Source organism: Poecile atricapillus, chromosome 1, assembly GCF_030490865.1.
Source record: "Poecile atricapillus isolate bPoeAtr1 chromosome 1, bPoeAtr1.hap1, whole genome shotgun sequence".
Lineage (NCBI taxonomy): Eukaryota > Metazoa > Chordata > Aves > Passeriformes > Paridae > Poecile > Poecile atricapillus.
In genome coordinates, this window is record NC_081249.1 from 100219320 (window position 1) to 100241993 (window position 22674).

General features: G+C 35.2%; 1 protein-coding gene across 1 annotated transcript in view; it reads right to left on the reverse strand.

Moving 5' to 3' along the window:
* Positions 1-22674, reverse strand: part of TMPRSS15 (transmembrane serine protease 15) — a 50542-nt gene that overhangs the window by 9740 nt on the left and 18128 nt on the right. The window contains exons 11-21 of the mRNA XM_058841991.1: positions 20614-20723; positions 19610-19747; positions 18383-18532; positions 16064-16166; positions 15461-15611; positions 14289-14430; positions 10534-10623; positions 9152-9277; positions 8557-8688; positions 6001-6111; positions 3025-3157 (exon numbers count right to left, since the gene is read on the reverse strand). Coding sequence (XP_058697974.1) covers positions 3025-3157; positions 6001-6111; positions 8557-8688; positions 9152-9277; positions 10534-10623; positions 14289-14430; positions 15461-15611; positions 16064-16166; positions 18383-18532; positions 19610-19747; positions 20614-20723 — 1386 coding nt within the window. The remainder of the gene's footprint in view (positions 1-3024; positions 3158-6000; positions 6112-8556; positions 8689-9151; positions 9278-10533; positions 10624-14288; positions 14431-15460; positions 15612-16063; positions 16167-18382; positions 18533-19609; positions 19748-20613; positions 20724-22674) is intronic.

The window sequence follows — 22674 nt, forward strand, 5'->3', positions numbered from 1 at the left end:
TTCGAGTAACTTTTTTTTTTTTTTTTGTAGCAGTGGCTTTTTGAACTAAGAATTCTGTGTACTATTGGTGAGGGAAATTTTTTTGACATTTAGATTCCTTATCCAGATTTACTTTATGGTCTATTCTGCATCATGTATTTTGTGGTACTTCCTATGACCAGTTTGGAACACATATGAATTGTATTTGCTTTCCCTTGAGGAAGCATGGGAAAAAAGATAGCTGTGGTTAGACTGCACAATTTTTGAGGGGGTGACAGCCTCCCATCTGACCCTTTAGCCTTACACATCTCAGGAGCAAGAGGAGAACCATTTGTATAATACACAGGGAGCACCTGCATTGTGTCAGCTCTTCAAACACAGTCAATCTCACTCTCCTGGGAAGGATTAAGTCTGGAATCTGCCTGCAAATCTGCTGCATATGAAGTAAAGAGGTGTGCAGCAACCCTGCTGTGCCACCAGGAGAGCTGTATGATCCACCTCCTGGAAAAGTCACTACTGCTGCATTTCTCAGCCTGGAAGTGACTTTTAGATAGTCTGAGAGAGCAGTAAAGTGCCAAGCCAGGTAGGCAGAGTCAAATTCTATTATGAAGAACTTTGCTGGGACCAGCAAACTATTCCCAGGAATTAATTTCCTTCTGAAGAATGTTGCAAGTTCATGAAGAAAATAGAATGAAGGGTTTCAGAGTAAAGCCTAAACTGTCACTCTTGTTGGACTTTTAGGTGTGACAAAATTGCAAGGTCTACTCCCATTCCTGGGAGCAATTCAGCAGGGACCTGGCTGGCTGTGGTCCCAGGGAAATGGGATTGTTTTGCATCTGCCCAGTGGAATGTTGAAAAGCTAAGTGTGTGTGATTTTCTTGGTTCCAGGAAATAAGATGCTGACAAGATTTTAGCAGTGCTGTCAGATGCACACAGCTACGAGTGCAAGCTGAGGAAAGGATTCTTTTCAGGTTTCTCCAGAGGATCAATTTGTTCATCTTGCACCCCAGACTCATTAAGAAGATTTGTAAGATATTTGCTTGAGATGTATTTTGTAGATGCATGATAAACATGTCCCCGGACTGGCTTCTTGTTTGGTACAAATTACAAATGCAACAGTCACATATTTGAAAAATGGAGGCAAAAGGATTTACATGTTAGATTTATCAGAACCTGTGAGGAACCTTTTAGCCCAGATACATAAATAATCAGGATGTGATGGTGGACTCCTATCAGCTCAGTCCTTTTCATAAATTAAACAGCAAGTGAGACTAGCAAATGTATAAGCAATTAATAGTGAAACTAAATTTTCCTAGATGAATTTTAGTTTGACTTTCTAATAAGGCATGATTCTAGGTTGTAATTCAGCGTAGGAGCATGAGATACAGCCTACTAAAGAACTGTTATTTCAGGCATCCATTTAGTAACAAATATGGTGACAGTTATTAACAAATATGCTGCTACAGAAGGATCCAAGGAAAGCAGAGCAGTGTGATGCTCACAGGAATTACATATATATACATACATATATACACCTGTTCATATATCAATACTTACATAAATATAGACATACAGAGATGAGAATTTTGTCCTATGCTGTAACTGCAGTAGCACCCAGGTTACAAAAATGTGATGTAAGTTAGATTTAAAAATGTTTTTTCTTGACAATAGGAATATGTAATAAATTGAGAAATGGAATTAATAAGAAATAACGAGGAAGCTTAATAAGAACTCTTTTAGCAGGTGCACCTGAGTAGTTCATAGAGACAACCTGGAAGATAGTGCTGCAGAATGTAATGGGGACAAAAGCATTAAGTAATTGTTAAAAGTTAGAATACCATGGAAAGCAAAGTTTGTTGAAACTATCAAATATGTCAATTTAATCAGTAAACCACAAAATTACTTCTGTTCAGAAAGGAAAGGAGGCAGGGCAGGGGCAGAAAGAATCAGGAAAAAGACCACTGGCCACTCAAAAGAAAAGGTATTTGATAAGAAGCACATTTGGACACAGTATGTTCTTACATGCATGCATACATAAATTACAGTCAGGATTTGTGCATGTAGCTACCTCATATTTATGTAACCTCAGTACTTACTCAAAGGAAAAAAGTAAAAAACCCAACAAACCAGCAGACATTCATCCAATTGGAAGCATTTTTGAAAAAACACTTGGTTATTTTCTAAGTTATTCTAACTCTGTGATTGCTACAACTAATTTATCAGAAGGGGACTTGTAGGCATCTTTCTTTGGTCAGAGACCAAAATAATGAATGGCAAGCTTAGAATTTAGTTTGATTATTAGTTGGGTGAGTGACATTCCCTAAAATCCTCAGGACTGCAGGAAAGCTAATTATTATTCAGTGGATGGCAGTGGAGTAGCACATGATGTAAGTAAGGCCAAAATTTAGGCCATAAATTTTACCATAGATTGAAAAGAGCAACACCCTGCACTCAGCAATCCCCATGTTTCCCCTGAAAATTCTTCTGAACAGTGACTAAAGCCAAATCTGTTTTTCTGTCATATACTTCCCTATTCTAAGTCTACCTCGAGAGAAATCCCATTTCCTCTCTCAAAAGCTCAGATCTAATGATCTGAGCTATAAAATGTATTGGGAGCCCAGTAGCAGAATATCCAAGTGATTATCTCTACTTGGAATGAGCAGCAGCACTACAAAAGCAGAGCAGCCAAGGCTGCTGTTGGCTCCAGCTTTACTCTTGAGCCATCCTTATGAAAGTGAAGATGTAGATGATGACACAAAGTGATAAAAGAGTGATGCATCCACAACACTCTCCCAATGTTCTCCAATATGTATCCTCATGCCCAACCTGACATGTTCAGAGTCATCAATCCTGTACTGAGTGTCATCAAGACAGGGTTTGCCACACTTTCAAATTTGTTGGCACACCAAGTACTCCACTTGACAGAGACAGATACATTTGCCATTTTTTTGGAGAGTACACCAGTAAAATGAGGAGGAAAATGCCAATATACACTCAAAAAATCTGCAAACAAGTTACAAAGGACAATGAATATTTATCACTCACCCCAACCCCAACAGCTGGCAAACACTTTCTGAGATCTCTCCACTCCAATCATCTGCACATGCCAGATGCCACATCTTCCCAATCCTGGCCTGTACCAGCCCTTCAGTGCTCAGAGAGCCATTGAGTAATCTCACTGGAGAACAAAATGGGCAGAAGCATTTTAGATAGGTGGCAAACCACTTTCCTCCCCAACCCCAGGCAAACAGAAATGCAATGTAAAGAAATTAATTATTGTCGATGAAGAACACAAAAAAAGTTAAAATTCATTATGGAGGCAATAAACCCAGCATCTCCAGGATGTTGTGTTCCCAAAGGAAGGAAACACTATTGTTATTTCCTATATTTCTGCCACAGGAGAGTTTCATACCTTGTATTTTGCAAATGTCTCAGAAATAGACAATAAACAGTACATTTTCCATCAAGTCTAAACAATGCATTTTTTTCCTAGTCAGCATTATATAGTTTCCAAATAATGAGTGAAGCTTTATCTTCATGATGCTCAGTAATACTGACTGGAAATAAGGTTAAAATGAGTGTTGAGAAAAAAAAATAGATTGCTATGAGTTTTCACTGTTTTCATTGCAGTTTTAGTTAAAACATTCACACTAATAATAAAAAGCCCATTGAAAACCAGTCCTTTTATAAAAACTTTTCCCCAAAAGGAATTATTCAGAACAGAAATTCAGAAACTCATTTACTTATTGGTTAAAAGTCTTATGCTATTGGCATAGTGATGAAGGAAGTTGGACTGTAAGGCCAAGAGAATTGCATGTATACACATGTATTTAAAATAAGATTTTTTTATATAATATTAAATTTATATTTTATAATATTAAATATTAAATCATTAATATTTAAAATAGTAAATTTATATATTAAAGTCAACAGAGTGTCATTTACATTTTAGCAACTACAGCTGCATTTCAGGCAGATGACAGGTTTTGCCATTGTGAAGTAGAGAAAAGTATGCAATGCATTGACATTTATTGGCTACCAAAATATTTTTTTAAAAAAAATCTTGTCCAGGAAACCTTTTTCCACCAAAATACTTTCACAAAGCGTATCCACAATAGTAAATAAAAAATTTAGATTTTTTAGAAATTCCTCTGTGACCTAGAGTGCATGAATGAAAGAGGTGAAATACAGTGATTAATAAATGGTAAATATTAGGTTAAATTAAATAAAGTTTTTGAGCTTCTTAAACATCTTGGAATTGTGTGCACTGCAAGATTTCTCCAAATTATTTTTGACACCTCTCTTTTTGAGAGAACTTGAACTATAACACCTTTTCCTTTCTCCTTATCAGATCCATGTGCTTCTCTAAATACATTATTGGTAAGGAATGATAAAGTCATTGAAGGTCCAACAACTTCTTATTTCAGATATCATACATTTTTTAGAATCTTGGCATTTCTTTGCTGCCCCTGGAAGTTTCAGAAGTTGGGGGATTTGAAAAGATGGTTTGTCTTATTTGCCACTTCTGAGAAGACATTGAAATTGTTTTCAGGAAAATGAGCAAGGCTTTTGAAACTGGAAAGACTCAATGTGAATTTTCAAATTGAATTTTCATTTTGCTTTAAGACATAGATTTAGACAAAGTTTGGATTAAATGGGTTTTTGGAAACAAGTCTCCCAGACTTTTCCTGTGAGGTAATTGGTCATGAAGTAATAGACAATCAGTGGCAAAATAAATATTTGGGAAAATGTACAGTGTCTTAATGTAGATGATGGTTACCTTGTTCAGATCTTCTTCAGCAATGACTGGAAGAAAAATATCAAGTTTTCTCTGCTTAAGAAGAATCTGAAGTGAATTTTATTTTATACATTTTAAGGGAGGAATATGTTTGCAATAAAATAGCCAATGACACTAATTTGAGGAGTGAATTTGTGTCTTCATCTATCTATCTGCATGTATTTACATATGCCATGTATATTTTTATATATATGCATGTAAATAATGTTGAAATCAATGGACTCTAAGCACATACCTAAAAACATATCTTTAAAACAATGGAAATTTTCTAAGCTTAAAGACCACTTTTAAATCTTCCATTAGTTCTCCAAAGCAGATTGTCTGAAGGAGCAGTTTAAGTGCTGTGCTAGACCAAACATAATTTTAGCATTAGTTTTATATTTAAATTATTGTTTTTGAGAATCTTATTTCCCTGCTATGTGAAATGAATTAATATACTGTGCACATGCATTTTGGACAGAACCACTTCACCAGAGAAGAAAGGAATAGCAGTGAACAACGTATGCTGCTTTTGAATGTGTGCCATCCATTCACCCCTTGGGGTCCAGATGGGCTGGAGGGTGCCATCTATTATAGTTGGCTTCACACCCACAAAACTATTTGGGAATTTCCATCAAGAACATGTTTATTCTCTACCCCTCACTGCAGAATTCTTACTGCTGTGAAACTGAGCAAAGTTAATTACAAATTATAGCAAAACCAAGTAGAACTTGGAAATACAAAATGAATACAGAAGCAGGTGTTGAGTTTTCATTTAATTTTGAGACCATTATAAACAACTACAGTTTTCAGCACAGAGGAGCTTCCTACTTTTCCAGAGTTCTTGACGAGATTCCATACATTGTCTCAGAAAAGTGACTATTTTTTTGGCCCTGACAAACTCAGCGAGACACTGCTGTGCAAACTGGCCTGCCTGCATCTGCAGCATTCTATATTAGCTGAGGTTCTGTGGCTGTTTTCCTAGGCAATTACTGTCAAATATGCATGGCTTGTGTTTGAAACTAGGAAAAATTCTTCACCAAAAGGGTTGTCAAGGATGTCAACCTGCAAAGTGGTGGAGTAACCATCCCTGGAAGAATTTAAAAGACATGTAGGTGTAGCACTGAGGGACATGGTTTGTCAGTGATCTTGGCAGCTCTGGATTAATGGTTGGAGCTGATGATTTTAACAGTCTTTCCCAGCCTAAATTATTCTATGATTTCTTTGTACGAAGGAAAACTTACTGCATTTTGCTTCATCAGAGGCATCTTCACACTGAGGTACTTTGTCACACAGGTTGTGCAATGGGATGCATTTCCCACTACCACACTGATGCTCATCAATTGTGCAAGGCCCTGATGGGAAACAAGAGTGGAAAATTAATCTGTAGCTGTGAGGAAGGTTGATGCCCGCAGAAGATCTTAAAGTTCACCTGGAGAAAACTGTGCAGATACTATGGAGAGCCTTTGATTTCCTTTTCTTTCCATTTCCATCCATCCCTCTTTCAAAATAATTTTCAGATAAATATAAGCTAATCAAGAATAAAATTTGTGGTACTTTGCCTTGTAGCTTCTGCTCTAGTTATAGTTGCTCAGTTAGTAGTGTTCCATTGCAAGTGATAAAACATGGGAGTGAAAAGTCAAATCCTGTCAAAAGTGACTAAAGATTTGAAATTTCAAATGTTCAGCATTTGCACAAATTTTAGAGACCATAAACTCTGTCAAGCCAAGCATATGAAAAAGGAGACAATGAGAGCTGAGAGCCTACTTCTGGGACCTGTTAGGTAAGAGACAAAAGTAAACAGAATGAAAGAGGAAAGCAATCATAAAAGTAGGATTAAGCTACTTCAGATTCAGTTCTACAATTAAAGCAAATAAGGGAGAGAGTAAAGTTATAATTCTTTATGTGGCCAAAGTGTATTCTTAATGGCTTCATTTGTATTACAGTCATAAACTTAAATTCTATCAAAAATTGTTTCTTTTACCTTCCTGGGCTTATTGACATTATTATATATGTAATTATCTAGAAGTCTTATTTAAAGCAAGATAATTGCTTTACTTCTGATTTTTTAATATTCCTATAAAATGATTCATTCCTCAATCAGCATGGCCTGTATCAAATGGAAGCAGAAGAATATGGTTTATAAAAGGCTTGAACCAGATTTTCACACGCTCAATGTCCATAAGTAATGATAGATATTTCACAGAACTTAGTTCTTGACAGTGTTTTTATTATATTGCATACAGCCAAAAATTATTTCTGTTCAAATAATTCTTACTTTAAAAAAAGAACACTTCATAGAAAAAATAAAATACAAGGAAAAATTTGCTTTTCTTCTGAAGTTAATTTATTTACTGACAATCCATTTATCCTTAGGCCTGAATGCTAATGATATTAGTCTCTGTCCTTTGGCTGCAAAGATCATGAATAAGCATAATCCTTTTGCAAATGGAACTTTTTTAATATATTTAATCAGAACTGGCAATTGCCACTTTGAGAATTCTGCCTTGCTAAGCTTAATTTTCACTTTACAAAATATGGGCAATGCTGGCCCAGTAAAGATGCTGAACCAGCTGAAAAAAAAGCAGAGAGTTGTTGGACTGAACAAATGTGAGAGAGAAGGCAGAAGAAGAAGCAGCAAAATTGTCATACGGACATATAAACTAACACCTCAGTCATGCACAATAGGATTAAACAGAGTTAATTTTACAAATGTAGACCAGAGGTGAAGATTAAAAAAATATCAAGAATGTTATTATTATTATTATTATTATTATTATTATTATTAGTAGTAGTAGTAGTAGTAGTAGTAGTAGTAGTGGTAGTAGTAGTAGTAGTAGTAGTAGTAGTAGTAGTTCTGTGAATCCATAAAAATCTGCCACTGGCTAAGCAAGCTGGGAGAAACTTGCCATTTCTGAGAGTTAAAGTAAGAAAAAGAACCTAGATTCTTGTTGACTTTCTGTTCAGGTAAGTTAATGGTACTTTACACATCTCTTAATACATACTGATTTTTCTTTCTCTGTGTTTCTTCTGTCAGACTTCCATAGAAGAAATACAAAACCTCTAATTAATTCAGTGAAGGTTTGCCCTACAGTTAGTATAATTATTTGTCCTGCTAAGCATATTAGTGTTCCATGTAATTTGTATTATGCAAAATGATTCATTTTGCATATTTTGGAGAGTTGATTGCTGAGTGACAAGACTAATTGCAGTCCCCAAGAAAATCAAGAGCCTTTCAGAATGGATCTGGCTGGAACCAGTAACACTGCTGTCCAAATATCTAAAAGACTCAGATTATTCACACACTGAAGATCAAATTTTTAAAGATGCAAAAAGGACCATTTTGCACATATTGATTACAGTTACCACATACAGTTTTCTCTCCTAGATCATGTCATCAATAGTAAATATTTCACAAATGCATTTAAACACGCTTTAATTACACCCTGAAATGATTCACAAAGCGATGTTTTTTCCTGGGGTTTTTATAGGGGATAGTTAGTATTTTTCCTCTTAACATCTGAAAATATTGCTTTTTGGTCAAAATACTGAGTCAATTTTCCACATAACATCACAGAGTTGCCCATGATTTAGACGTTAATCCAATTACACTAAGATACAAACCCATCACTTTTCATGTCAGGAAATATAAACCACAGACGAATAACCAGCCTTTTTCTCTTTAACATTTGCATTTTTCTACTGAGCAAGTGCTGAGAGTCACTTCACAATCTCCACGTTTTCTGAAATATGTTTGGCCAGTGGTATAACTTCTCAAATACAAAGGTTCAGATGCTTACTTAAATGGTAGCCAGTAGTAAAGTTTGCAAGAAATCCCTTCCCTGTTGTAGACTCGTCCGTCCGGAGGATCACTGTCATCTGGTTTGTTGTAGAGAAGACATCTGGCAGTGGGCCTTTCTCTGTGTAGACAGCTATTCACCAGGAAAACATGAGTACATTCAACCTATTCTGTTCAAATATATTTCAAAATGTTTTGGGTTCAAAAGCAAATGCTGCCACCATAGGGATGTGGCTGGTCCCCCAAACCTAACAGCTATCAGACTGCCATGGTCAGACCCCAACACCAGGTTTGACTAATCAGTATAGAATTATAAGGTTCAGCTAAGGGATTATCCATGTGTTTGTCCACACATGTTAACAGTCTGATTTACTGAGAAGTTAATTTCACACGGATTGCATGGAGAGCCGAGTGTGTGCAAATGTTTTGGAAACCTGATGTCACATAGAGTATGCTTTCTCAATTTTCCATCTGAATTTCTGAGGCCCAAAAAATGTGAATGAAATGAGAGGAATTTGATTTGCTTGATATTATATCCATCAGTTTTCTCCAGCTGCCTGATTACATTCATTTTAGTACCCACTGCTGCTACTTGCCCAAAAGTAAGGAATCTGGTCCTCTGCCATCTCTGACTTCAACCACATCCTGAATACTTTGCAGATCAAAAATCTGAAAATGAAGTTGGATGTTTTTTCCATTTTCAGCATTCAAGTACCACACACCTGGAAAATAGTAACACACACATACACACAAATCACCTTTTCAGTAGTTACATTTACTCTGCCATTTTCATGTTGAAGGGCTTTGGCGAGGAAAAAAAAATCTCCTAAATTGTTGATAATCACCCAAGAAATGAAGACGCTTAAATCTTGTATTTAAAAGCTGTCAAGATCCAAAATGCTGTAATTTCTCATTTTTAAAACATTTTTGAAAACTAATTTTGGGCTTCTACAACACATATACATGTGTTTTTAATCATTCATGTCAGCTGTTAGTTTCCCCAAAGCAGTAAAGCTCATTCTTTTCTGACTGTGACAATGTGACAAATAGTCTTGTCACTTAGGTCTCATTTCATAGTAAAATAATTTTTACAATCAGTCACAGAAGCCTGTCTTTCAAGTTAAATAGCTCTTTGCTTCTGTTTAGCCTATACTTTTTCATAGTTAATCTAAGTGTGGATACTATGGAAATCTTGTGAAGAAAGTAAAAGAAATAAATTTCATGGAGTGAGAAGTATTTTCTCACTAGCAGCAATCTCATTTGGGAACTTGTGGAATGAATCCTGGAAATGTGAGCCTTATCTCAAGAGAAACACAAAATTAAAACTCTTATGATTACCATCCCAGCACAATTCCCCAGGATTGAAGGAATAAATAATTAAAATTTCATTAAGAAGCAATGACAAAGCTTTCTTCCTTGCTTTATCCATCAACAAGACATACTGGACCACCTTGAAGCATTCACTTTTGCTGGCTCTTGTTTAATCTATACCAAGTAATGTCAGTAAGAATAACAAAGTCTTCTCATTACTATGTTAAGAAACATTCAATGAAGAGAGGATTCTTTACAAAATGCATGCACATACTCTTTGTTTCTAAAAAACTTGAGCTATTTAACAGCAGAAGTGATGGTACTTCCCTGGCAAATACACCAGGTTACTGGAAAATGGGGACTTTCATTACCTTATGTAAGTGCTGCTGCATTGACATAAAGACATTTGACATTAATGGGCAGGATAGAATTGGCCTGTCTGGGCCCATTCCATTGGATTATAGTTGTCTTCATCCCTTTTTAATCAGCTGGCACGTGTTCCTTAGGTTCCTCTTAGTACCATATAGAATGCAGTTAAAAGGTCCCACTGTATATACCTTAGATCTTTCTTTTTTTGTCTGACAGCATCTGAGTTGGAAAACAGATTGAGTATTTCTGTTTTTATATGGTTAAACTTCTCCTGCAGATTTGGAAAAGTATAACTTACAAAGAGCTAAGTTAGGGTAATTGCTTGGAAAGTTTTCAGAGCTGAATGTAGTGTTTGGCTCCCAGAGTTCAACCGGCCCTCCACAGTCAGCTGAAAAAGAGAACATTTCAAGAACATAATTAACCTACTGTCTTAATTTTTCAATCTGCTGGAACATCAATAATTTGTAAACGTAATTTTCATGATTACTGGTCTGCACATGATACCCATGACAGAAATATGAAGACAAGAATGTGATACAGTCATCTGTCTCATTTACTAGTACAGTAAAAAGCTAGTAAAAAAGCTAGGAAATGTCGAGAATAAGAGAGGCCCCCAAATATAACCAATTCATGCACTTTGCTTGTATGCCTTTCTTGTTATCTGATCAATTGTAGAATGACAGAATCATTAGGGCTGGAAAAGACCTCTGAGATCATTGAGTCCAGCCTTTGACTGATCAACAGGACCATCAGGACCTGTCAACTAGACCATGAGTGGCATGTCCTGAGTAACTCCAGGTACAGTGACTCCACCACCTCCCTACGTAGCCCCTTCCAATGCCTGACCACTCTTTTGGTGGACAAATTATTCTTGCAGCATCACCAGAGATACTCAAATCTAAAGCTCTTTTTGTCATCTGGCAAGTAAACTTTCAGCAAAAGACCACAAACCCCTTATACCATTACTTTGTTTTCTTCAGGACCCCAAAACCTTTAATAGCTAAATCTTGTCAGTGGTTAAAACAGTCATTTGTTTTTTCCTTAAAACAATGGTTCTAGTAGGAAATACCTTTGTCATAAAGATGCATATGTACTTACAGGTAAAAATTAATAAAATTTCTGTAAAAACAAATACTGTAAATATATGTACACACATATACATGAATTCACAACATGGACACAACTAACTGTACTTTATATATTCAATATTCTGTTTCAATATATAATTTTGATAGTGGTTTACATGCGAAATATGTCAACTTCATGTTCAAAATGTTTACTTTTTATTGAGAAAATATTTATTTTCATTTTAGCCATCAGAAAGACTGAATGAACCATGAAAATGAACTTTGGTGTTTTCCTGCTTTTGCTGCTCACAATTACTTAGTTCAAAAATAAACAGTGCTCCTCCGCTTGCTTCAGGAAATAGTAGTTAAAGCAAACCAGCTTTACCTTCTTTATTTTGGGGATTATTTATGTTTAATTCCTTGAATTAAAATAGCTGGGTTTTATTTATTTTTAACTCTCAGACTTTGGCTAAAGTTTAACTCTCTCCTGCCCCCCCCCCCCCTTGTGGCTCAAATTTGGATGCCATGATGTATGACAGCATCTCACACTCTGAGCCCCTTCGTTGGAGATTGCATAATCTACAAGTCCTAAAAAGTCTGACCATTGAATCCCACTGTGAGAAAGCTCAAAAAAAGAACAACCCAAAAACCCCCAAAACCAAGAAAAAATTTGAACTTCCTCACAACAGCCATTTCCTAGAACTTTCTATTTCACTGAATCACTCCTGGCTATAAAAGCTGAACTCTTGGAAAGGAAAAGGATCTGTTAACAATCTCATCCCAACTAATAAGTATATGATGTTTTGGCCATATGGCTCACAAGGAGGATTATTTTCTATAAATACCATGAACAACAGATAAAGATTACATTGTTTTTTTCAATGGGATATTACGGCATGTGAAATCTGATCTGGTGTTGACTACATGTAAGTCACATTAGTAGTGATTTTTGTCTAGCATGGAAAAATGAGAGAAGAAATGGAATTTATTCATGTCTTGAAATTATGTTTCAAAAATGTGATCTCTAAACAAATTCATGTGGAGTTATTCATACAGATGTTACTCATTAGAGAACCTAATAGTAATCAATACCAACAATCTTGGTTGAGCACAACAGATGATTTTCTCAACATTTTAGAAATGATATATGACCTGTATCTCTATGCTTTGGCCAAAACTTCAGTTTATATTGACATACCTATCTTAAATGTGGAATGCACACTGTCTTTTCCACACCAATGTTTGTGTTAAAAGACAGGTTATAAATTAACATGAAGATGAAAGCAATCTTTGTTTTAGATGAAAGTGTGAGGTGACAGTCTTGTGCAAAAGACCAAAGCAAATCCAGCTTCCCCATGCTACCATCAAAAATATCCTTTTTTTACGTTTCAAGAAGCTTTTGTGGCACTGTGAATGATGCCAGTGACTTGTACTGAAGCTCTAATTTTAGTGAAGGAAATTGCCTCAGCTAAAATACTTTTATGTCTTTTTTATGGATGTGATATTTGTAGTGAAATCATTAGTGTTAGTTAGCTTGTATACATTCATCAAAGTAATTTCAGACTTCTTTGAAGATGATTGATAACATTTGTTTGTATTTTTTTTATCAGGTTATAGATAGCATGTGGTAGCATGTCCCAACAAAATTATGAAAACATGTTATTTTTTCCCCAGCAACAGCTTAGACTGCCCTAATGTATCATGGACCTCTTTAATCTCTTTCATAAGGAATTATAAGACATATTATCATGTCCCTTTTTTGAATGCTAAAATTTCTTGACCACTGGGTCTATAGTTTGATATTCCTTTGGTGTTTTTCAGAAGCACTCAGCTACTATTTACCACAGGGCTATTCTACCATTAATCATTAGACTGGTGCTAACTTGTGAGGTGTGTTTACCCACAGCACCTGAAGGTCGGCTGCAGGCAGCCATCAACATCTCTCCCCAAAATTACTGTAATAAAAACTGCTATTGAGTTCCAAAACTCATTTTGAGAAACTGTGACTGAAATTACTACTGTTATTAAAATTTAATTTGGCACACCTGACAGACACACCTTGTTGAACTTTACCTCCACGTGTCTCATGATGGAGCTCTAAAACATCATTTTTTTCTTACATTTAGAAGGTTTTTTCTTACCTGTCCTGATGCAGTAGATTTGGAGGTGACAGATTTGAGAGAATGATACTAGTATTCAGTAACATTTATAATAACTAACACATAATACTAATAAAATAATAAATAAAATAATAAAATAATAACTGACAAATACTAACATTAGTATACAGTGTTTCGACATGAATACAATGTGAACAGTCTTACTATTATTTTAATTTTAGACCATTTTTATTTACTATATGTTGTCAAGAGAGAAACCAGCTGTGTTTTGAAAGGCACAGTAAATCTAATAAGAGGCAGTCCTGGAACATTCTCAGTGCTTGTTTTAATGATTTGAACACCCTCATCATTGAGGTATGAATAGGCCTTTTGTAGAACTTTTTTTTCTTCCAAAACTTCATCCACTTTCAGAATAAATTACAAAGCAAGCCTCATCAGATATATTAATGATTTTTCCACAAGTTCTGTTTATATTGGTTTTTGCTTTGAATGTGCTTGGACTTGTTCAACATCATATAAAAACTTTCTTATCTCTTTTACGTAAGTTATCCAGATTTATAAGGATGGTTACAGGTATTTTCTCTCTTTTTTGCTGTGATTTTTTTCTGCTTAGCTCTGTGAAACAGGGATGTTTTGGGGAAGCTTAAACCTCTGTGCTTTCCTCTAAAATACTCTGCAGCTGGAAGGGTCTGGATCAAGCTGTCCAACCTGTCTGGAGAGGCATGGAACTCGATCTTAGCATGTTACCCTGAAAATAACTTTATAATGCTGATGAGAGGTTTTTATTAAACTGAGGTTGAAAATTCTGACCCACTCAAACACAAATACAGCAATAGGAAATCAACAGTGATTTAGTGTTTACTTACTAGGAACTAAAGGGGTGGTAGCAACAGTTGGCCTCGCAGTTGGCTCTACGTAATTGTTTTCATTACACTTTCCCTTCGTCAGGCCAATGTCATCCACGGCAATATCACTGGGACCACTCCTTTTAAAGGCATCAAGAATAACCTGAATTCAGGAAAAAAAATAGAATTTTATCATTTACAGCTTCCTGTGCTGTATCATTCTGTCTTTTCTTGAATTCTCTTATTTCCACTGTAATCTACACTGGTTCTACACTAAGGGGAAGGCATTGGGGATGAGACAGAATTCCTCAGAAAATGAAACAGCACTACGCAAACTGAGTGGCTCATTCTAAGGAATGTAGTAGCTTCTTCATTTAAATGATGAATTTAATTCTTTAATATCTACATATTTAAAGTAATCCTGCAAACAAGGAATTAGTGATGATGAAATACAGTTAGGTATAGCAATCTTCTTGAGATCATACGTGGTTACATATTTCCTGGAAATCTGATGCAACCAGGTCACAGATGCATTTATTTCCTGAGATGTTAAATGTACCTTTCTAGCAGTGCTTGCCAGAAATCAATCAAAACTACTGTAGCAGGGCAAACCATCCCAAATACCTATAAAAAGAAATTGTTTTCAAAAGATAGGTGCTGAAAGAATTGTCTGGAGTAAATCTCCTCCTTTTTTTTACAGATGAGTAAGTTCATCATGTGATGTCAAAACCACTTCCATCTGCAACACACTTTCAGTGGATTACTCTAATAAGTAATTAGTGAAAACAGTGATTCACAATCTGAAGCAATTTCAGTTTAAATCTTCTCATGGCCAAGTGCTTCAGATCACCCTCACTATTGAGATTTTATATTCCACAGCAGATTTTGATAGGCTTTGAACACTTTTGTTTTGTGGAAAGCTCTCATGATAGCATTAATTTTTCCTTGACAATGGTCAGGTTTCCTGTTTTCTGAAACTTCAATACTTTAAATTCAAGAGTAGGAAAAGGGCCTGTGAGAATTCAAATGGGGATTCCAATCTTCTGCATGCTAATATTTATTTGATAGCATGCATTATTAAATGATACTAATGATACCTTTGGAAGAGTGGAGTTTTGGGTTCATTTCACAGAAAAGTGGTAACAGTTTGGCTAAAATAAATGAAAAAAGAAAAAGAAAGCAGCTTAACAAACCTTAAAATCAGATGTTTCATTTAAAGTTACTTGTCCATAATTCCAGTTGTTTCCATAGTTTCCTTCTTTCTCGAAAATGGTCTTTTCCTGACCATGCTCATCACTTATGCGAACTCTAAAACGGTAAACATTATCACCATACATGAAATACCTAGAGGGGGAAAAGCATTTTGGTATTGTTAGAACAAAGTCAAATTCCATTAAAAAATGTCTCACTTTTTATATTATAGTGTTTTATGAAATTAGGATTAATTTGAAGCAAGCATGAAAATAATATTAATTGTATGTTTAAATTACACCTGGAATTGTGGAGGCCTAGCTAAGCTTCATGACAAAAAACATTTCAGGGATTCTTAATATTATTTTTGTGTAGAAATGAATATTGCATGCAGGGTGAAAAATAAAATACATTATAGCTAACTGCAAAAGTCAAACTATGAAGGAATTAAACTTCAGGCCTGGAGCTGAGACTGATTGTGGAAATCCAAACAGGACCAGGCTGGCGTTGCTGGCACACTGAGTGGGATTAATATTTTTCATGAAAGCAAGCTCTTTGGGTACATTCTTAGACAAAATACAGGTTTAGGGATTATGCAACAATACCAAAAGCTTAGACAATATGTATCTGAAGGGACCAAAGGCAAACTCAGGATCCGGACTCTCTCTTCTCTGAATCCAAGTCCGATGGGTGTTGAAATATAAAATCCTGCAAGATAATGATCACACTTTAGCCAGGACAGAAGAACTTTCTTTTTAGTGTTGTTACTTATTGAACTAGAGTTTTTACATTTAGAATAACATCAAGCACAGATAGTGTTGCGTGATTTGGAAGATTCCCAACACAGTAAATGTGATTGATTATCCCAAGATATATTTATCAGTCAATGGCATATTAAATTGAGCTTTTAAGCTTGGATACTCAATACTAGATAAGCAATGGGAACCTAGTGCTTTTCAAGTCAGTGGGAGTCCTGCCCTATATTCAGTGAAGGCAGAAATTCTCCTGGGTTTATACAAATGTCTTCCTGTTTGATATTGCTGGTGATTTTGCAGAAGAATTAATTTCCCGATATTTTCATAACTTGTATCCACATGACAATGGGAAGTATGGATTGTATGTTGAGAGGATGACAGAATGATGATGTGAATATTTTATAGCAAGGTGAGGCTTTATAAACAAACAAAACCCCCTTTTACTTGTGAAATTGAGTTTGTAGCTTTTTCTGAGCTAATTTGTTGCAGCTGGGAATTTGGACCTCTTGTTGCAATATGAGGCCAGGCCGCAGAAGCACTGGGATTTGTCATAAGAAACGCAAACTTAGACAGCTTTAAAATAAAATTCTTGCTTTAGTCAAATCATGGGTGTAATATTATATTTTCTTCTATCTATCTAATACATATATATTCAAATATTATATTTATAGAATTTTCAAATGAATATAATTATAATTATATTAATTATATTACATACATTGTATTCTGTTATTTATACTTCCAGATTATCTAGTTTTTTTCATTTGGGAGGCTAAAATTCTTGAAAATGAATCTGAAATCTGAACCAGGCCTTTAATTTCCTCTGTTGACTTAGAGAGCATGCACTAAAATATACATGGTGTCTAACTTAAACTGTTTCCTATAGTCAGAGGGAAAGTTCTCTATTTCATCAATTCTCTAAGCATTCAGAATCAATTTTTGAATATGTATTAAGGTCTTTACTTTTCAAGAGCAGAATAAACAAAAAAAGAGTTTCACTGAATGTAACAGCTTGATATTAATGCAATTTACTCAAAATACAGGTCACAGAAATTTAAATATACAACACAATAGTAACATTACACATATATATATATGTCAGCTTAGATGTGGTACAGGGAAACAGAGAGCACCTAAAATAGACAAACATTTTTGAGTGAGAGGAATCATTGCCAAGTGTTTTATTAAACAAATTTTACATTCCTTCATCTGATTTGCATTCGAGGAGCCGAGTGGGAAGACAAAACAGTTCTGAAGACTGTTTAGAAAATGTGCATTTACTCAGAGAGCGAAGAATAATTTCTATCTCATAAAGTGCAGAATACTATTTTTCTTTTCCCGGGAGTAACTTTTTTCAGAAAATTTGCAATTTTTCCACTTATTTGTCACTGAATAAGTTTTACGTAGCTCTTGGATAGAATACATATAACCATTGCAAAATTCAATTTGCATTTTATCTGGTTTTAGGTGGACTGAAAAATCAGCTGAGGAAATGATTGTTTGGTTTTATTGTTGAAACAGGAAAAACTTACGGAGTCTAATTCTCATATAAGGGTTCATGATACACTCAAAATCTGACTTCTATCAGTATTGTCTCTTTAAATAAATTCCACTTTTGACATGACCACTCTTCCAATTAAGTTATTGAACTGTAACTGTTACTGGAGTGTTTGTGTGTGTGGCACAGTTGGTGTGTTTGCTGTGCAGTAAATGGGGAGACAGATGTCCCTTGTAAACTGCAGGTCAACTTTATTTAAATCAAAATTATTTTGTGGCAACCTTGAGGATGTCAGGAGTAGAGAAGGATGAAACAGAAGTGATTTGCCTCATAATGCAATTATACTTTTTTTCCCTCAAATTAAACACCTAGGTTTTTGCCCAATAGAAATTCCTTTCTGAGATAAGGTATTTTGCTGTAAAAATAGCATAGAAATTTTCAGTCCTCACACTTAGATAATTTTACCTATTCTTTTATTTTTTTCATTTAGTTTTGGTATATTTCCACAAGATTGTAATCACTAGCATAAAACATTTTGTCTGGTAGCCCTGACATTTCTATGGCAGAATAATATGACACCCTAGTAATACCACTATGAAGAATCTATAATGCAGTGATATAAGCTGAATCAGGTTTTTCCTTTAATCTTCAAGCCACTTTTTTGATCTTACCTGATGAGTTGCCAAATGTATGATCGAATTCAGGACCACTCATCAAGGGAAAGGTAGGACCCTGAACTCTGGCCCAGTCTGAATCATCATCTAAATCTTGTATCCAGAAACAAAAGCTGTCTTCAAAAGTGCAATTGATTTTCTCATAATCTGTGAATAAGGACCTCTAGTAAATAAAGATGACAGAGATACTATTTTCTCAGAATTGCAAAGGAAGGAGTGATGAACAATGTAAATTTTTAAACATTGGTTTGTAAACCACCCAACAGAGACTTAATTTCCTCTTTATGGAATGCAAGAAAATTACTCAAATAGATGTTTGTACTTGTTAATAAAACACTATTTTTGAAGGGTAGCCTTACATGCTCTTGCACTCATTCACCAACCTTTATTTCTGATCCCTCTTTTCCTCTTTTCTTCACCAAGGCCTGGACTACTCCAGCAGAAAGGGCTCACCATTAGGGCAGAGTGCTGTGCTCCATGCCCCTGGGATGCCCCTTTCTTTTCATTTGCTCCTTCTTTGCTCACATGGGTTTGCTGTAGCACCTTGATCACTTTTGTTCTCGTATTTCAGTGTCTATCCAAGAAGACTTGAAATGCAGGCCAGGCAGGGCTTCCACATGACAGGAACTTGCTGGCCCCTCTGGATGCTTTCTGCAGCATATCCCACCCAGCCACATTCCCTGATCACCTCCTGCTCCAAATTTAGCAGCTAAAGAAGCCTTCACTTATCCAATTACCAAAGCATGAGTCATATTGCTGCATTTTGTTGTCGCTGTAGATTTACCTCATCCAGACTTCCTAACGCCTGTTTACTGAAGTAGGTATTTTCCTGAAAGTTATTTTGAAATGTTGTTCTGAATGTTTTTTTTAATAAACATATTGTGGTCAATGATTTCATAGTGTTGATTAGTGAACAAACTGGCTGAGAAATCTGATGGAGGTGCACACACTGTTTTATTTACACAGATGAGTTTTATCAGACATCACCCTACTGCTAGGTACAGGATTGTAAACCTGTGAATGGCCTTACAGAAATAATTTATTGAATCTTTAAAATAGTATGAAATGTTTCAAAGGTGATATAGTTATTGGACCGAGGCCAGAAAATGCTGCTTCCCTTTACACCTCCATTTTCTCAAACTGAAAATGTAGATTCATCAATATTTTGGGATAAAAAAGAAACAAAAATACAAACACACACACACACACAGAGGGAACACTTACTGTTCAGTTCACTTGCATTAAATGCAGTGTATGTTGCATTAAAGCCATTCAAATTCTCTGAATAATCGGACATAAACTGTGCTGTAGCCTCATGAGAAAAAATGTAAATTGTTTCAAGACTGGTCCCTGACAGAGAAGCTGAAAACAAATTTAAAAAACATACAGTGAGAGAGAAAATAATCACATGCACATTAAAATTTCCAGTGTTGTCATGAAAGCACAGTGGATTAGTTTATTGAGTCTTAAGGAATGGTTTCCCTGATATTCTGCTACAATAACTTCAAACCCTTGAAGCATTTTGCTGTTTGGCTGACATGAATATTCTGCATATTTCTTCTCTCATATCCACCAATATCAGCCAGTCTTTTACCATTTCTCATTCCAGTTCTCTACCTATTTCCAAAAATAACTATAAATAATAATATATCTTTCTGATTTATCTTCCTATAGTCTGTCTTCAGAATATGTTTTCCACCTCTGATGGGATTCAGCTGTGTAGACTGAGTCTTGTGAAAAATGGGTACAATCCCAGTTTTCAGAGTAGAATATAGAGACAGAGATAAGGTATCATCAGTATTTCAAGATCTGAGGAAAACCATGCCATACTTGTAAAGATTTTCAGAAAGCTTCAAAGCACTTCTCCCACCAGTTCAGTTTAGATGCTTTCATTTTATGTACTGTGTGTGATATTACAGGATCTTCTGACAATATATTTCCAATGAAACATGGACCCCACAAGACCATGAGGCTGATGAAGTTATCAAAATCTTTTAAATAAGATCTTAGAAAACAAGCAGAAATTTAATAATAATGTATAAGGGCTTTATCTGGTAAAATTAAAGGGCAGACAGGTCAATTGAGATTAATTGTTTAACATGGTAACTTTATACAGATTCAGTCTTACTCTTGAACACAGATGTGCAGCTCTTGATACCTCAAAATTCTTATTTTACCACTTAGATTTTATTAATGGAAAAGTATAATTAGCTGAAAAATAAACTTACCTCTTAAAACCTTGTTTTGTCCTAATCCTTCATAAATATCCAATATGTCTGTATATGGTTGTGTTTCAAAAGAAGTGAAGTTCAGTTTAATGGACAACCCTTGGGGAACTCTAAGACAACAAGAGAAACATTAACTCAAAACTGAAAATCTATTTTTTGATTTCAGTAAAGTCATTGAAGTAATTGAGTATTTGTATAAGTTCAGAAGCAACTTGAAATTATATTAATCAAGATGATCTCTTTGTCTTTTAGCTTGTAAAATTGCCAAAGGAATTTGGCATAAACATTCTGTAAGTGTGCATACACCTTTACATGCTGGAGTTAAGTATATTCTAGAAACTAAATGTTCTGAACTCTAGAATGAGACAATCAGTTCTAGAAGGGTTTTTTTGATGTTTTTGTCTGGGTTTTGTTCTCTGCATCTCATTGAACTGCAATCACTTTTTCATACAGTCTTAGATATCTCACTGCTCAAGTAGACTTCCCAGTGCCAGAGGAATAGTATCAGGATATCAATATGAACAGTAAGATATTAAAATCTCTCTCCTGAAAGTCCAAAACACTGTCTCTTATGACAAGAATGGGATTTGCATACAGATTTGATGATCTCAAACCCACTCATTGGGAAATTGTTATAAATCCAAACCATCATACACAAAATTTAATGACAGAAGTCACTCAAAATAAAGTGTAAAAATTCTTGGCCTTATTTTGCTACAGTTATGTTTGATGAGTAATCTATATTTAATTTGTTCTTCCTTTTCCACTAGACACATATGGTAGTCCAAATTTTAAAACACTACTATCACTATCAGTTTAGCTACCCCTATGTGTTTTTATTTTTTGGAATTGAGAGATGCAATGAAAGTAGACTTTCAAGAGCAATCCTCTGGTGTATATGAGTAATGATTAGTAGAGAAGTGTGAAGGAAACATTTAGATTTTGCCATTTCATTTTTTTGTTTTTGTTATTATTTTATATTTCTCCAGAGGGAAGAAATAGCCTTGGTTAGAAAAGAGTAAAACATATTGTTGAAACGTTCAGGAAACTAAACTTTCAGGGAAATATTGAGAATGTTGCTCTTTTAGAAGGAGAGGCTATTGGATCTTCATTTGTAGTTAAATGACAAGAATGTTAAAGCTCTCTCTAAAGGTAATGGTGAAATATTTCTAGACAAAGGCAAACACAAGAAAAATCCAGTCTCGGATGTATTATAGGTTGCCTTTAAACACATTTTTATAGGGATAATAAAAAAACACAGGTTACTGGAAAACCCCAAAGGTTCCCTTTTGGAAACATCTCTTTTTGAAAGAAAGACAAAATTTGAGTACCACTTTGAGTTTTTTAGGCCTTTACTCTCAGTGTTGCCAGATTTTTTTAAAGCAGGTAAGTGGAAAATGGATTCTGATGGTTGTTTTTGTCATTTTTCAACTCGTAATTACACATATCTGCAGAACCTCTACTGCATTATTTGCAATTGCTCATGATTCTTTCTAAAATGAAGTTTTTACTAGCTACATACCAGGTAGAGATATCTACATAACACAATGCTTTTTGCAGCTATAGCAGCACTTGGAGCAACAGCAACAGTTTAGATGGAGGGAGGGCACTTGGGCCATGTTTATTTACTGTGCTCAAAATCTGCAACGCCATGAAATGAAGAACAAGGCAGACATATTCTGAAGGAAAAAATTCCTGTTCTTTTCCTGGGACACACCTGTATTTTAAAGCCAGGTGTTGTCAGTAATTACTGTTGAACAGTTCCACTGAAGATGAGAAGGAAAAAATGTACTGAACAGAAGGAAAACCAGGATTTCAAGGTGAAGATGAAAGTTCTGAACAAAATCAAAGCCTAGCACTTTGAAAGGAGCCTTTGGAATGCACAGCCCAAACCTTTTCCAATTTTAAGGCAATTTCTTAATCTGCATTGAAATCTTCTGCCAAACTAATACTTCTCAGAATCAAAGAACAGCCATTATTACGAAACCATGATAAGAATTACTGCCTTTCAGTAACTTCTGAATTGGCAGTCATAGGAGGGATTTTTAGGACTGTCTAACT